Source organism: Neopsephotus bourkii, unplaced genomic scaffold (genome assembly GCF_033783945.1).
Source record: "Neopsephotus bourkii isolate Nb327-2 ecotype Australia unplaced genomic scaffold, CSIRO-AGI_Nbou_v1 NB_346, whole genome shotgun sequence".
Taxonomy (NCBI): domain Eukaryota; kingdom Metazoa; phylum Chordata; class Aves; order Psittaciformes; family Psittacidae; genus Neopsephotus; species Neopsephotus bourkii.
In genome coordinates this window covers 930,744-945,408 of record NW_026900852.1, presented here as the reverse complement: position 1 = coordinate 945,408, position 14,665 = coordinate 930,744, and the positions used below count along the sequence as shown (strand labels likewise).

The 14,665-nt window shown below is 46.1% G+C and overlaps 1 protein-coding gene across 1 annotated transcript; it reads right to left on the bottom strand.

Annotated features, from left to right (window-relative positions):
• Window positions 1–286: 286 nt before the first annotated feature.
• ANXA4 (annexin A4) lies at window positions 287–11,917 on the bottom strand. The gene is made up of 13 exons (XM_061348241.1): window positions 11,652–11,917; window positions 7,437–7,492; window positions 6,465–6,540; window positions 5,918–6,012; window positions 5,529–5,642; window positions 5,287–5,377; window positions 4,471–4,550; window positions 4,025–4,081; window positions 3,284–3,377; window positions 2,724–2,819; window positions 2,213–2,271; window positions 1,864–1,986; window positions 287–1,603 (listed from the first exon to the last, which is right to left on the bottom strand). The coding sequence occupies exons 2-13, from the start codon at window positions 7,437–7,439 to the stop codon at window positions 1,544–1,546; spliced, it is 948 nt and encodes a 315-aa protein (XP_061204225.1). The 5' UTR covers window positions 7,440–7,492; window positions 11,652–11,917; the 3' UTR covers window positions 287–1,543.
• Between the last annotated feature and the right edge of the window lie 2,748 nt (window positions 11,918–14,665).

Here is a 14,665-nt window from a genome sequence, read left to right as displayed (position 1 = left end):
TTCCCCAAGCCTGGAGCGTTCCATGGGGTTGTTGTGACCCAAGCACAGGATCCGGCCCCCTTTGCCTTGTTGAACCTCATCCCACTGCCCACAGCCCATGCATCCAGCATGTTCCAACACCTAACCACCCCTTTGGTGAAGAACTTGTTCCCAATATCCAGCCTAAACCTGTCCCAGCACAGCTTGAGGCCAAGCAAGTGCCCGTGGAGCACAGAAGCTGTTGAGAATGAGATAACTGTGGTTACTTCCCCATCACCTCCCCAGCGTGCACAGTCCCAGCAGTAGCTATGGAAACAAATCATTTATTCATTATTAAAAAGTCAGCAACGTAACATAAGGCATTTAAACACAAACCCAAGCCTGAGTGCATCCAGTAAGCACTGGGTAAGACAATTCTTCTTTCACTGAGCTTCAGTGGCACTGGACAAAGTTCCATTGGAAGAAGCTCTGCCTCCATTCCCACCAAAACTAAGGAATGTGTCTCCAGTTGCAGTACAGAAAGGAAGAAAAGGATTTTAGGTGAGGTCACAGCAGTGTCTCCTATTCAAGCCAACTTTAGGCTAGGTTAGAAGAGAATGAGTGCCCAGTTGGGTGTAGGCTGTATCAGTATTGGTACCTTTGAATTCCAACCACTGTCTGATGCCTTCAGAACAGGGCTATTTAAAAGCTATTTGAATTGCTAAGCCAAGCAAGCAGCACATTTTTGTAGTGAAAACAATGCTCAGCTTAACAGGCAGGCGTGTAGGGGCTGAGGGAAAAGCCTCTTCCAGAGGTTGGCCTGGAGATACAAACCAGGACCCTCTAAGAACAGCATCACACAGAGCTCCAGCCAGGACAAGGCACCTCCTCTAAGGCACCCGGGAGTGCTGATGAGGTTTCTGAGGACAGGCTGGTCCTTAAAAGGCACCATTCTAATGGCATCACTTTATCCAGAGGAAGGGTCTGTAACAGAACCCTCATGATTTATACCAAGGAAGACAGGCCAAGAACATGGGGCTGCTGCATAACCAGGGCAGCAAGAGATTCCTCTGATGTCACCCGTGACATCTTCCTTTCCTACAGATCTATAGGCAAGATATACATTAAGTGCAAAATGCTCCACACTAATAGGGCAAGTTAACACCTAAACATGCTTGTATTTTAGATGATTGAGTTGTGATTTCATTATCTTGCAGGAACTGAAGCATTCTGCACTCTCCATTAGTGAGGTTCATTTTGCCTCTCACATCCTGCATCCAAGTTTGCCTCAGTTGATAAGTTTTGCAGCAGCAAAGGGACAGCTTGTCAGGAAATGATTTAGCTTTTATATGCAGGGTTACAGCATTCTGTTTAAGATGGGCTTTACTAGCCCAAGTAGTAGGCAAATGGGTGTTCCAAGCATAAAAGCACATCGAAAGGGTCAACTGGAATGGCCATTATCTAACCAGAACATTAACCCAGGTCAATGCTCCTTGCAATTAATAAGATATTTGGGAAAAAAATACAAGGAAGAAATCCTTAGGATCAGTTACTTCCCATCACCCAGACAGTAACCAGGCATCCTTTAATCCTCCCCACCACAGAGCCTGAGCAGCACTTTCCTATAGTCTCCTGAGCAGTCTCCCTGGAAAGAGAAGGAAAAAGGAACGTGGTTAGGTTTTACATCTCCATGCAAGGCTGGGTTCTTCCCAGGGCATACGATTGTTGTAGGGTTTTTGTCCTCTTTGGCAATTTAAGAACATTCAGGAGCACTTTCGGTACATAAATGTAAAGTCTCCTTAATTCCCCCTCCTCTGAAACACCCAATAGATGTCAAGCAGGGACCTGTCTCCTTCAAACTGCTTAGCAAATCCAGCTCCTTGTTTCAGGCACTGGAAAGCTCACCTTAATGAAGGAGTAGAGGGATTTCCCATACATGGTCAGGAATTCCCTTCTGATATCCAGCATATCGATTTCCGAGCGGGACACCATTACCCGGATCAGCGTGTTGTCATCTGTTCCCAAGCCCTAAAGAAATAAACCAACTTTACAACTAAGTACAAAGCATTTTGGATAAATCAGTGACAGACACACAGGTTTTATCACTTGGTCTTCTGCGGGATCTGTTCCTAGTTAGAGCATCTTTGCATTGATGGAGTGACACACTAGCAGCTCGTGATTGTTGTGATGCTACTGACTCGAGCAAGGAAAGGCAAAGGGAAGGGAAAATAATCTGACACCAAAAGCTCTTTACCTTCATGGATTTATACAGTCTTTCAGCAAAATATGCAGGTTTATTCCGTATGCACTTCACTGTAAGGGAATGAGAACAAGAGAATTATTACCAATAAAAACAGAAGGAGAGGATCTTCCAAACCTTTACAGTGCTTTCTCAGTGCAGATGTTTATTCTGTAAAGATGCAATTCAAGGCCAACAAACAGCAAGTACAATGCAGACATCCATAGTGACCTGTTATAAATTGATGTCTCCGTGGCCAGTGTACAGTAATATTTTCTTCAAGGCTTTAATGCTTCCTGACAGCAAATGTCAGCTACCAAAGCTTCACTCGGGAGAGCAAACAATGTCATAAAGCACAGGATTTTCTCACCCAATTGTATTTGCAAAGATTAAAACACTGTGGATTGCAAAAAGCCCCCAAATGGATCTGCCTTGTGAAGCCGTGCAAGCAGCCAGCCAGGGCAAGATACAACATCTCTGATTGCTTAAGTACTTTGTAGCCAAAGTTTAAAAGCAGGGAACTCACCCACAGCCAACAAAGCATCTTCCAGGTCTCCTGACATCTCAGATTTAATGCTCTCTGTTATGTCCTTATTAGCAATTCTTCTGTAGGCATCAAAAACTAGGAGGAAGAGGGAGTGACAAAAGAGCTTCAGGGCATACAGCATGTAAACCATTGAGGATCACTTTGTAAGATCAAGCTCCTCATACTCACTCTGTACCATTACTGTAATGTTGTAAGCTAAATCAGGGCCTGACCCACAGAAATAACTCATTTTAATTAATCGAGTCTTGCTAATTGGCCTACCAGTGCTGCTAGCATTCTACAGAACTGCTAGTTAGTGATGGCAGTTGAAATGCTCTGCCCCAAAGGAAGTCACACTTCAACAGCTACATTTCATAGGCTGAGGCGGGTTGTACCGATAGTTTTCTCCAGTCCCTTTTTGTCTCAGGAGGGAATAAAATGGTCTTAAAGAACTGAATACACCTGGGCTCTAGGATACCTGCTGTTCACAGTCAGCTTGTAAGTATAAAGTATCTTCCTCCAACAAGGAAAAACATCCAGGACACTGCAGAGAATCCTACCTCTTAGTAGGTGGTATCTGTTCCGTGTACAGAGGATGGCCATGAATTGTACCTCATCTGTCCCCCATTTCTGCTCCCCAGCTTCATACAGGCACTTGAAGACATTAAGAATAGACAAAGTAAGGCTAATTGAGGAGACCAGAAAGACCATTAACCTGACACTGCCAAGTCCACCACTAAACCATGTCCCTAGGCCATTTACCCAGTGACCAGCATACCCATCCAAGCTATGAGCAGTCAGTTCCTCCAGCAGAATGCTCTGGGAAGCAGTGTCAAAGGCTTGACTAAAGTAAAGGTAGACAACATCCACAGGCTTTCCCTCGTGCATTAAGCAGATGACCTTGTCAGAGGAGGTCCTTGGTGCTTGAGCACTGCTGGCCTGAAGCTTGACCAGAGCACAGATCTTTTCCAACAACTACTAACCAAGCACAGCATCTCTCAATGGAAGCATCACCTCCCCTTCCCAAAACACCAGCCTGTGTAGAGACCTCTCACCACAGAGTTGCACAGGAGGTTAGAACCATTATCCCCATTTCATCAGCTGAGTCAGAACAGCAAAGCTGCTTCTCTAAGGGTCAAAACTGAGAACAGAGCCCAGGTCTCCACCAAGAGCAGTGCTGTGGATGCTTCAGGTTTACTGTTCTACCTTGAAAAATGTGAGGTCTAGAAAAAGCAGGGGTTCACCACACACCACATGTACACGAACAGGCAGTTCTTGCAAGGAGGGAGGTTGCTACACACCTGAGCATCTTGTTGAGCAAGGGCATCATCCACATAGGTTCCCTCATCTCTATTGCCCTGCAGAGACAGAAGGGTGAAAAACTCACTTCACCAAAGCAACTAATGGAAGCAATCCTGCAAATCCCCTGTTCAAAACAAGTTACTGGAGATGCTTAATGGGATCCTTAAAATGGAATGATGGCTTACAAATACAGCAAAGTCTGGCTCAGATGTGATTTGTACTTCTGAAATGAGCAGCAATACACTCTAACTGGCCCATTTTATGAAGAGCACATGGCATTAATGCATACCCAGAGCCCTGCAGGGAATAGCCATGTGTGAAACACAGCTGAGGTGAAAAGCAAGATAAGTGAAATATAAGCCACTCTGAAACACCTCCTCACTGAAATGAGAGGCACGTTCATCAGCAACAGCAAGATTCCCTGTTTCCCTTAGCTGGGACTTACAGTCGAGAGGGACACGAGCACTCTTCGAAACATGGAAGATGTGTCAGAGACAATGTCCTCCTCAAGGGTACGGCCATACTCTAGCAAGAGCACACACAGATGACATCTGTTAGGAACAGGTCCACCACCTGGACAGTGTTTGTCCACAGCATTTGCCAGCTGTAAGCTAGGTAAGTATATCAATCTGCTCATGGCCCTAAACATCATGGAACCATAGAACTGTTTAAGTTGAAAAAGAGCTTTAAAATCAAGTCCAACCATTAACCCAGCACTTGTCCTATCCTTTCTTACTTGGGAGAAGAAAATGACCCCCACCTCCTGGCTCCATCCTCCTGTCAAGCAGTTGTAGGGAGCAGTAAGGTCCCCCCTGAGCCTTCTCTTCTCCAGACTGAATCCCTCAGCCATTCCCCATCACCCTTGTGCTCCAGGCCCTGCACCAGCTCCATTGCCCTTCTCTGGCCCTGCTCTAGTACCTCAGTGTCTCTCTTGTAGTGAGGGGCCCAGAGCTGAACACAGGATTCAAGGTGCAGCCTCATCAGTGCCCAGCACAGGGGGGCAATCCTACCCTGCTCCATCCCATTTTATTTATGCCAATTCAAGTTCTGGGTGAAATTCTAACCCTTGAGGCTTTAGCAGTGCTGCTGCTGACACTTGTTTAACTCAGGCATTCTCTCTGGACAAATGGCAATAGCTGTACTGGCTCATTTGTCACATCTAAAGGCTATCAGACCTTCCTCCTTCCTCTACACATGTCCATACATGCACACCACTGACTCTCAGTCAGTATGGAGATGGTTTGCAATGTGCACCACGTACCAAGTTGGTAGTTCTCATTAATGCGCCGAATATCTTCATTGGAGCGAGAAGCCAGGATTTCAATCAGGCAACCTTCATCTGTTCCTGCTCCCTGGGGGGTTGCAAAGACAAGATCCATGAGCATTAGGGTATTTTTCTAATTACATAGCAGTTAATACTAATAAATTAATACTAAATGTATAATTATGGCCTGTCATACTAAACTGACTAGAAAAGGTGACAGAAAAGGGAGAATCCCAAACCTTGATAGCCCTCCTCAGTTCATGCACGTCGTACATGATGGCAGGAGTCATCATACCAACAATGACCCTTTCAAAGTTCCCACTCAGCTCAGACTTCAAGTCATCAATCAGATCCTAGAAGATGGAGAGAGGAGAAATGAGTTGGGAGAAACAGCTTTTGAGAACAGAACAAACTCATTCACCACTTTTCTTCATGCTCCAGCACTCCCTGGATGAACGATTGCTCTGAAGACAACAAGACCAAACCAAACTTGGCCAGGGAAAGCTTGTGCTGACCTTATTGTTGTGGAAATTAGGATGTTCTTCTCATTTCACCCAAGTGGTATAACCCCAGAATGCCTGCATCTCCCCGGTAAAGCCACAGACACACATCTCTGAAGACCACCTACCCTGCCAATAGTGCTTTTATACGTGATCAGAACTTGCTGACGTTGGGAAATGTTTAGTTTGGTCAAGGTGTCAATGATGGCATCTTCATCTGTGCCTGGAAAAAAGCAACGCAAACCAGTCAAGCTGCTTGCACAAGAACCAGATGCACGATCTGATCTTGTCCAGAGTGTGCCATTAGCCCTAATCTTCCATTCCTTACACAATCTGGTTCTCAGTATCTTCTGTTCCTCAACCTGGTTTTCAACATCTTCTGTTCCCCACACAACTGGTTTTCAACAGCACTGGGGCCTACATCAGTGTACAGAAGTGCTTCAACCCAGCCAGCAGCATGGCAGTCCCACACCACAGGAGAGACAAGAACCTGACTAAGGATGGTTTTGTGGCCAAGCCTTGGATTTCCAGTTGGGTTTAAGCCACTCAATTCCTTTCAGTGCCCTCATGGGGCAATGACAATGGCTGGACTTCCCGTCCAACAAACCAGCAGACAAACCACTCCCAATGCCTGGGGAAAAACAGAGCTTTAATAGTGGATGGAGACCAACTTACCAAATCCCTTCATAGCTTTCCTTAGAGCCTGTGCTTCTTGCTCAGCACTGAAACTTGAGGCCCCCTTGATTGTTGCCTAAACCCACAGGAGAGGAGATATGAAAAACAGACTCAAAGGGAGACAGACACATAATAGAGTTGAATTAAAAAACCCTTTTTTTCTGGTTAAAGTTGACTGACAAAACCTGACTGGTTTTATACCAGGATTCCTAAAAAGAGACAGTTCTAGAGGGACCTCCCAGCCACGTAAGAAATAAGCTGCAGGGACACAACTTCATTTGCTGCCCACAGGGTATCTGATTTCCAGTGAGACAATGGCAAACAGCCTGACATCTCTGTTCAGTCTGGCTGGGGCTTCTTCCAGCAGTTTTCCATGTGGGGCTTCTTCCCAGCAGTTTTCCATGTAAATCATAGATGAAGCTGTTCCCATCAAAGCACTATTCCTGACTTCTCCAAGAGAAACATCATTCTGTACCATCAGGTGCCAGGAAGCACAGCGTTTTACTCAAAACAGTGGTTCACAAACAGGTTTCTCCTGCCTCCTGTCCAGTGCCGTTTCTGTGGAACTACACTGTCCCTTCCAAAGCTCTTAATATTCCCAGGAAAACCACCTGCAAAACACTGCTTAATGTTCCTGTAGGACAGGCTTTCTGAAACAGGGATAACTACCCTATAAATGGCTACCTTGCAGCTTGAACATGGAAACAATAATATACCCAGGAAGTTTAAGGGAAGAAATTCAAGCATTAATATCTGATTGGATTTTCCATTAACTCCCAAACAGGAAAAGCCCAATTGTGTGGGTCATTCTCCTCTAGAATAAGGAAGCAGAGAGAAGTGATAAATGCCCCCTCCATAAAGGAACAGTGATAGTGTTCTTCCTGTTGTGTGCTTATCTGAGCTACACTCCCCACGTTTTATCTGATGAGAGCAACTGCTTGGCACAGCATGGTACCCAACACACACACTCACCATGGCTCTCAGATGGGGTCAGGCTGTTACTGTCTGAGTCTCCAGGCAGTTGACAACTGTAATAAAAAAGGAGTGTTAGTTTTCTAGCAAATAATTAATAGGATATACCTTCTCTTGCCAGCTGATGGGGTTGGTTCAGTAACCAGCTCATTTCCCTGGGGACTAAAAGCAACACCTGAACTCCCACAGCAGCATCCCTGTGTTTCCAGTCCTGCTTTGTACTGAACAGGGGCTGCTTGCAACATCAGTGCAGAATATCAGCCCTGTCTGAAGGGAGGATGTGGTGCACAGGCAAATGACCAGCATTTGTGATCTAAGACATTTCTATCACTGGTGTGACAGCCTGGCTGAGGCTACAAGAAGCAGATAACATTGCCTTGGGAGCAAACAGCCTCAATCCCCATGGCCTCCAAAACACATGGCTTTGACCTTGTCAGGTTCAGGGTGAATTAGGGTGAGGGTGTCCTGACAGCCTCTACACACACTCCCTGGGAGCTGGAGACAGCATCGAGGTGTAAATGAGCATGCAAAGGATACCTTCACTTGAGGAGTGGGATGGGAGAACTATTTTCCCTTTTGCTTAAAATCTGCTGCATTCAACCCTTGCTCAGCTTGGTGCAACATGTAATTCCTTGCAGGCTGCAGCTTTAACTGACCTCAAAAGAGAGACAAACCCTTTCTTGCCATCTCCCCAGGGTTATCTTTTCTGCTTAGGATTTGGCTTTCATGCACAGGGCCTACACATGAACACCCACAGAGTACCTCCCTCACATCCCTGGTCGGTTAACAGTACTAGAACAAGGTTTACTTCCCTGCAACTCCAATTCAACCCAGCATGAGCTGAGCTTCTCCCATTAAGGGTGATGCCAGTGGCTGATGACATCTCCCCTTAATCCTGCTCATGGTGCTTAAGAGCTGGTATCAATGAGCCCAGACAGTTGTGCAAGAGGAGGAGTAAGAGCTCACATGACTCTTACAAATCCACAACACACTGGGAGGGTGCAGTTTAGGCAAGTCAGCTCAGTGTGACATTTGCCATGGATGTGTTACACACAGGCACTCCCAAGTGCTTTCTAGGTCATCTTTATTCCACCCAGTGCAATCAGACGACATACGGAAAGTTATTAGTGTTATTAGTGTTGTTTTCTTTCCTTTGCTGACAGATTCCAGCAGTCCAGACCTGATCTAGACGATAGAAAAGTCATCTTTTCTCTTCTCTAATCTCTTACAGAAGTACAAACCCAACTTGGTTTGCTTTAGCCAGACACTACATAATGGCTCTGAATTTCACAGATGTGCTTCTGATGCAGTTTTACCACTCAGTTGGCTTGTACACAGGAGCAGGAATATTTGACAGCCTGGCTTAGTGGCTTACAGGGAAAAGAAAGGTCAATAAACAAGGAAAAAGGGGTGGGAGGCAGAAAATTCCTGTGTCCAAATGAGCTGGTTCAAACCAACACATGAGGAAAGGATGGGTGTGCTGGATATAGGCCAAGTGCTCCTGCAATATCAAATCACAACAGAATATTGACCGTAAGATTCCAATTCTTCATCTAGATTCAGCATCATATAAAGAACACAAAGCCAGATTTGTCAGCACTCTGCATCTTAACATGGTTCAAATAGGGAAAGACAGCTTCAGGATAGGAACACTTAACAGTGTTCTGAAGAATTAAACTATGCATGCAGAGAGGCAGCTCCCAAGTGCTAAGGTGTCCTGGCTAATCCCTATCCTCACGTTATTTGCTTCAGCCCAGAATAAAGGCCTGAGCTTGCTGATACACACCAGGAAACCAAAGGGTTTAAGGTTGCTCAAGGAATCACTGTCAGGGATCCTAAGAGAAGGAATTTTAATAGGAATTGATAAATGTGCAATTCAACAGAATTCAATGGCAAAGTTCACTCTGTTAGACACAAAAAAAAAGACTGTGTCAGAACCGGCAATGATTTATACAGGGCTGAAGTGATTTGTACAGAACTGAATTGAAATGATGTGTATAGAAACTGAAAATACAACGGAATAAGGGAGACACCCCATTGAGTCATGAGGTTCAGATTAGACCACTCTGCTTCCTAAACCTCCTCTCAGAGGTGAATCCAGACTTAGTCCCAGACCTGGACAAGGTTTTATGTTTAAAGCATAATAAATGCCATTTAGCAGCAGTTTCTATTGTTAAAATGAATCACAGGATTTCTAACACTTGCTTATTGAACCTAATGTACATGCATTCACAAGTATCTAAACTAACACACTAAGACTGAGATAAATGGATATATATAGACATATATACACATATAAATGTTAAATATAGCACAATACTTGTCCTAGACTAACAACATACATCAGCTTCCTCAGCAGGGTTCGGTGTCCGTGAGCAGCAGGAACAGCCCAGGCAGATGATCCCCTATTTCCTTAACTTGGAGAGTTTGGGGGCTCCAAGAGGTGCCCCACTCAGAGGGAGATAACTGGGTCCAGGAGAGCTCAAAGGGACTCTCTCGTAGGATCACTGCTTATAGGGTCTTGAGATGACAAAAATCAGTGCAAATTTTCATCCTGGCCTCAGATCTTTGTCCAGGAATGATTTCCATTTTCACTGTTATATGATAAGGGAGCATCCAGCCTTCCTCTTACTGTGTGACCCTTCCTACCTTTGCTGGGTGATCAGAGTTAATGGTCAGGCAGCTCTCAGCCACCTACTCCATGCATTTGTGCCAAGGCTAACAGGAATTCTTGGATGCAGGAGAAAGGGGGAAGGATGCACTACCACAGTAAGGTAAACCTGGCTTAGAACAGGCTCAGAACACTGTGCCCAGATGCCAGAGTGCAGGTGTATGAAGCTTCCCTCCCATTATTCAAATCTTCCCTATGGATGACTGTTTCCTGGCAGGCTCTATCAGCTAACCAAGCAGTTATAAGCCCACATCGATCTCCTCTAAAAGCTCATAGACATGTTTCCAGTCCTACACCAAGGACTGGAGTGGAAAACCACTGTTTTGGGACCCATCCCCTTGCAAGGCAAACACTGGACTTGTTTGGCTAGTTCCTTCATTCGTCTACTGGAACACAGCCCCACACCCTGTGCCTGATCAGCTTTTCCATGGCTCTGTCACCACCAGTGGTTTCCAGTGTGTGGATACAGCTTGCTCCCTCCACAGCTGGCTGTGCTTCAGCAGAGTGCCCTGGGGTAGGTCTGGGGCTCATAGGAGGGTGAGTGGCTCTGATCCCAGCCCAGTCTGCAGCTTAGGAAAGGATCTCCCTTCTGCTGGCGAGCCCCAAGCCAGCCAAAATATCCCAGCACCTCCCACACCGTGACCTCTGCCTGGCCACTGCCCTCATAAGGAATACAAACATAACAGTGAGGGAGCAGAGCCTTGTTCTCCTCACTTCAGCCTGTGCCCCCACCCAAAGCCATTTCACAACCCTCTGCCATGCCCTCCACGCTCCAGCGAGGATGACGTGCCAGCTCGAGCACGGCAGACATAGGAAGCAAAACCTGTGCCTGGAAAGAGTCAGCCATTTTCCTCCTTCCCAAAGGAAGTCCTTCCTTACCCCACGTTTGTGTCCTTTAGGGCTGCCCCAATGCCTTGGCATCACGACCCTGATGGGCACCCACCCAGCCAAGGGCTCTCGCTCCGGCACAGCCGCACTTCAGCCGCTGCCGTCTGGTAAACGGGGACCAGTTTGGCACCTTCCCAGGCACCTCTCGCTGTGCGACCCCTTCCCCATGCCAGAGGGGACCCCCGCTTGGTTTGGCACTCACCTGATGTCCCCAAGCGGCTGCCTTGGCAGGGATGGGAGAGCTGTGCTCGGGGCTTATCCTGGATGGCGAAGTCCCCGCCCTGGAGCAGAGAGGGACTCCTCCCTCCCGGTGGGAAGGCAATCCAGCTCTGCTGCCCTCCTCTGCCCTTCCCCAAGCGCTTGTGACCCAGAGCAGGGAGAGATTCCTTAGGGAGCATCACACCCCTTTAGGAAGCACACTATTGGGGTTACACAGTGGTCTTTGCAAGTAAAAGCTGGCCTGGCAGCCTGGGATGGCTTCCACAAAACCCTTCCAGCGCACAGGCAGCCTCTGATGTCTCACTGTGCTGCCTGTAACAGGGCACCCCAAAGGGGGGATTGAGGGGGACGACAGCATGGAACACAGCAAGAGGCAGAAACAGCCCTGAGGAAGACGTTCTGCTCATTCCTACATGTGGTTTGTGGGGATTTCTTACCTGTATTGTGCCTCCTTTCCTGCCACAGCACCTCCTCAGGTCTTCAGCATCCTTTTCCCCTTGTCTAAGAACTGAGCAACAAACAGCCAAGGTTCCTGGAAGAATGGTTATTTTCATACAGCTTATTACTCTTGCCTCAATAAACTGCACCACCCTAATGTCAAAACACTAGAGGCAAAGGGACTTCAGTTTTGCCCTTATGTGATACAGCCATGGACAAGATCATGAGGCTGAAGGAGGGAAATCAACATTGCAATGATACGTATCTTCCTTGTGTTTATCCCCAGGGGCTTTGGTTTCCTCTGATGCCAGAAGTACAGTTACTATAATGGGTAAATCAACCCTCTCAGGTTCATTTTTCCACTCATACAAGTTATAATCATCCCTGTGCCTCTTTGCACATGCTCTTTTGCTGGAAGAGACCTAAATTTAGCAGCTGGGATGAATGCAGGCTGTGCTCCTGTGAGCATGTCTGTGAGCTGCCTTATTATAGCTCTCACTGCAGCTCAGCTCCCAAAAACAACCCCACAGAGGCCACCAAGAGCATCTACTCCCTCCCTGCTGCTGTAGGGGGTCACTGAGCAGAAGGGAACAGACAAAACAAGGCTGAAGCCACAGGCACTCTCCTTTTCCACTGCAGATTCCTTTTCCTTGCACAACCTGGCACTTCACCCTGTGCAGGATTCAGTGTGGATTAGTGCATGCTACCAACAATCACTAAGGAGAAGCTCTGCTCTTTCCTACATCTGTTAAAGTTTCCATTCTCAGCCCTTCCTCTCACGTCAGCTGTCTCCTGCTCTGAGCCCATACCCCTCATTTTAACCCACCACCAGAACTGCTGTTTCTCCATCTTATGTTGCCTTGGGTTTTTTTTAGCCTATGTATTTTCAAAGCTTCCTTCTGCTATTTTCCAGCCTCTTCAACCCAAAGAGTGGATGGCTGTGACACTGCAGCACTGGTACATGCAACAGTAAGTATTTATATGCAACAGTAATTAGTTAAGACCAGAAGTTATTCAGCATTTCTGTATTTATCCTTTATATATTGCCACAATCCTGCCATTTGTAATTTGGATAATTCAGCCTTTGCTTTCCCCTTGGGAGAGGCTCCAAGTAGAGAGGAATATTTGAAGATAAAGTGTGTGGATGCTTTTGGCCATCTGGAATTAGTCATGTAAATGTAGGCCATTCAGAAACCAGATCCTGACCCTGACCCAACACACACCTGAGTTCCCTATAACCTTGTCTGGTTATGGTTGTTGCCTCCATAGCCATCCAGTTCACACCATCACAATTATTCAGACAAAGAGAGTTTTAAAAAGCCCAAACCAAAGTACAAAAGCTTCTGACCATACTGAGAGTTGCTGAACTGCTCTGGAAAGTGGATGGAAGGATGAGGGATTTAGGGCAGTGTTTGTCTGAACCCTGTTGTACCTTGCTCCATGAGCTGCTCCCTCCAGGAAGGCAAAGAGCTGTTACTGTAGGAGAAATTTCCTATTAAGATTCAGGAGACAAAGCTTTGTCTCTCCAGGAGCCCTTTATCCAAGGTCTGCTCAGCTTTCAGCATGTCTCTTCATCTCTTAAAGGATGAAAAGGTTATGTCTATCCTTAAATATCTCCAGCCTGAAGCACTAACACAGCTTTGCTGTCCTTACATCAACAGTAATGGACAAGCCCATAGCTCTTATCAGTGTAGCAAGTGACAAAGCACATTTCACTGATAACTCCTGTTTGTCCCATCGATTATTTTAAGCCCCCTTATTCTAAAGCTCTCCAAAACTCCAGACTTTCCGTGGTTGCATACCTGCTCTGTATTCCCTCTCCATCCTACTGTTCTCCCAGCTCTACAAATGACATAATAGAAATTAAAGGTCACAGAAAGACAGGGCAGTGTGTAATGGGTAAATAAATCAAGCTCAAGCAGCCTGGTAGGAAGGAGGCTTTTATTCTAGGTCCCACAATGAGAACAGAGCTGAATCTCCTGAAAAATGGTAGCATTTGTGTTTTTGCCCTGAGGACCTACCCTTTCAAATCTGCACCTCACAGAGCAGGGGAGCCTGGTGCTGGAAGGGGAAATCTGATTAGAATATACCTGCCTTTAGCTTTAGAGAAACAGCCTCACCTCAGTCACTGAGGTCCAAATCCTGGCACTAATGAAGTCAATCTCCCACAGGTTTAAGGATGGCCAGAATTTGGACCTTTGAGGATGATGCAGGTGTTCTCAGGAAGTTCATAAGGGAATGTTCATTTTTATACCCAAGTACCAGCAGCTTGCAATCAGCAGCCCCTGAAAATGGGGTTGTTCAACTGTTGCACAAGTGTTGTTGGCGCTGTGCAGCGATGCTGTAGCTCTGCTGTTTCCATAGCAGGGTAGCCAAGGTTAGGGTGGAGGCTGAAAACCAGCACTCGCTTTTCTAAAGGACCAATTTTCTTGTGGTTGTAAGAAGGTAAATAATTCTCACCTTCTGCATATTTATATCAAGTTATTCAAAGTTAACCGCAGATATTAGGACTCACTGCAAAGACTTAGGGGTACTTTTGACTCCTTACCTCCAGTTCAGCACTGTATAAGGTGAAACATCCATTTCCACATGTCAGAGGTAGCCTCGGTGTAGAAACAATGGTGTTTTGGCAAAGACCCTAGGAACAGCCATCCTGAAGCTTTTGTTCTCAAGTGAAGCCCTTTAACACAAAGAGAGGAAGGAAGGTGACATACACACTCCCAGAACTAGGTAAGCAGTGTTGAGGTGGAAAAACTGAAATAGTCCAATTCATGTAAGAAATGAAAGTGTTCTTAGCTCTTCATTACTTACCATGACCATGAGAGACGTTGTTATGAGGGGAATGTGTAGCTCTCCACCTTATAGCAATTCAGAGAGGGCTTCACAATGGCCTGAGCCAGTTCTGCTATGCAAGTTAAGAGCTCTTTGCATAGATCCAGGCTGATTACATAAACATACATGTCACATGAGGTCAAGGAACAGGGGAGCAGAACTGATCTGAGAAAATCCCTTT

Bases quoted from the DNA above. Each gene is read 5' to 3' on its own strand.
- ANXA4 (XM_061348241.1), bottom strand. The intron at 4,082-4,470 runs GTAAGTCCCAGC...CTGTCTCTGCAG, and splicing joins TGCTCGTGTCCCTCTCGACT to GGCAATAGAGATGAGGGAAC. The intron at 3,378-4,024 runs GTGTGTAGCAAC...AATGTCTTCAAG, and splicing joins TTGCTCAACAAGATGCTCAG to TGCCTGTATGAAGCTGGGGA.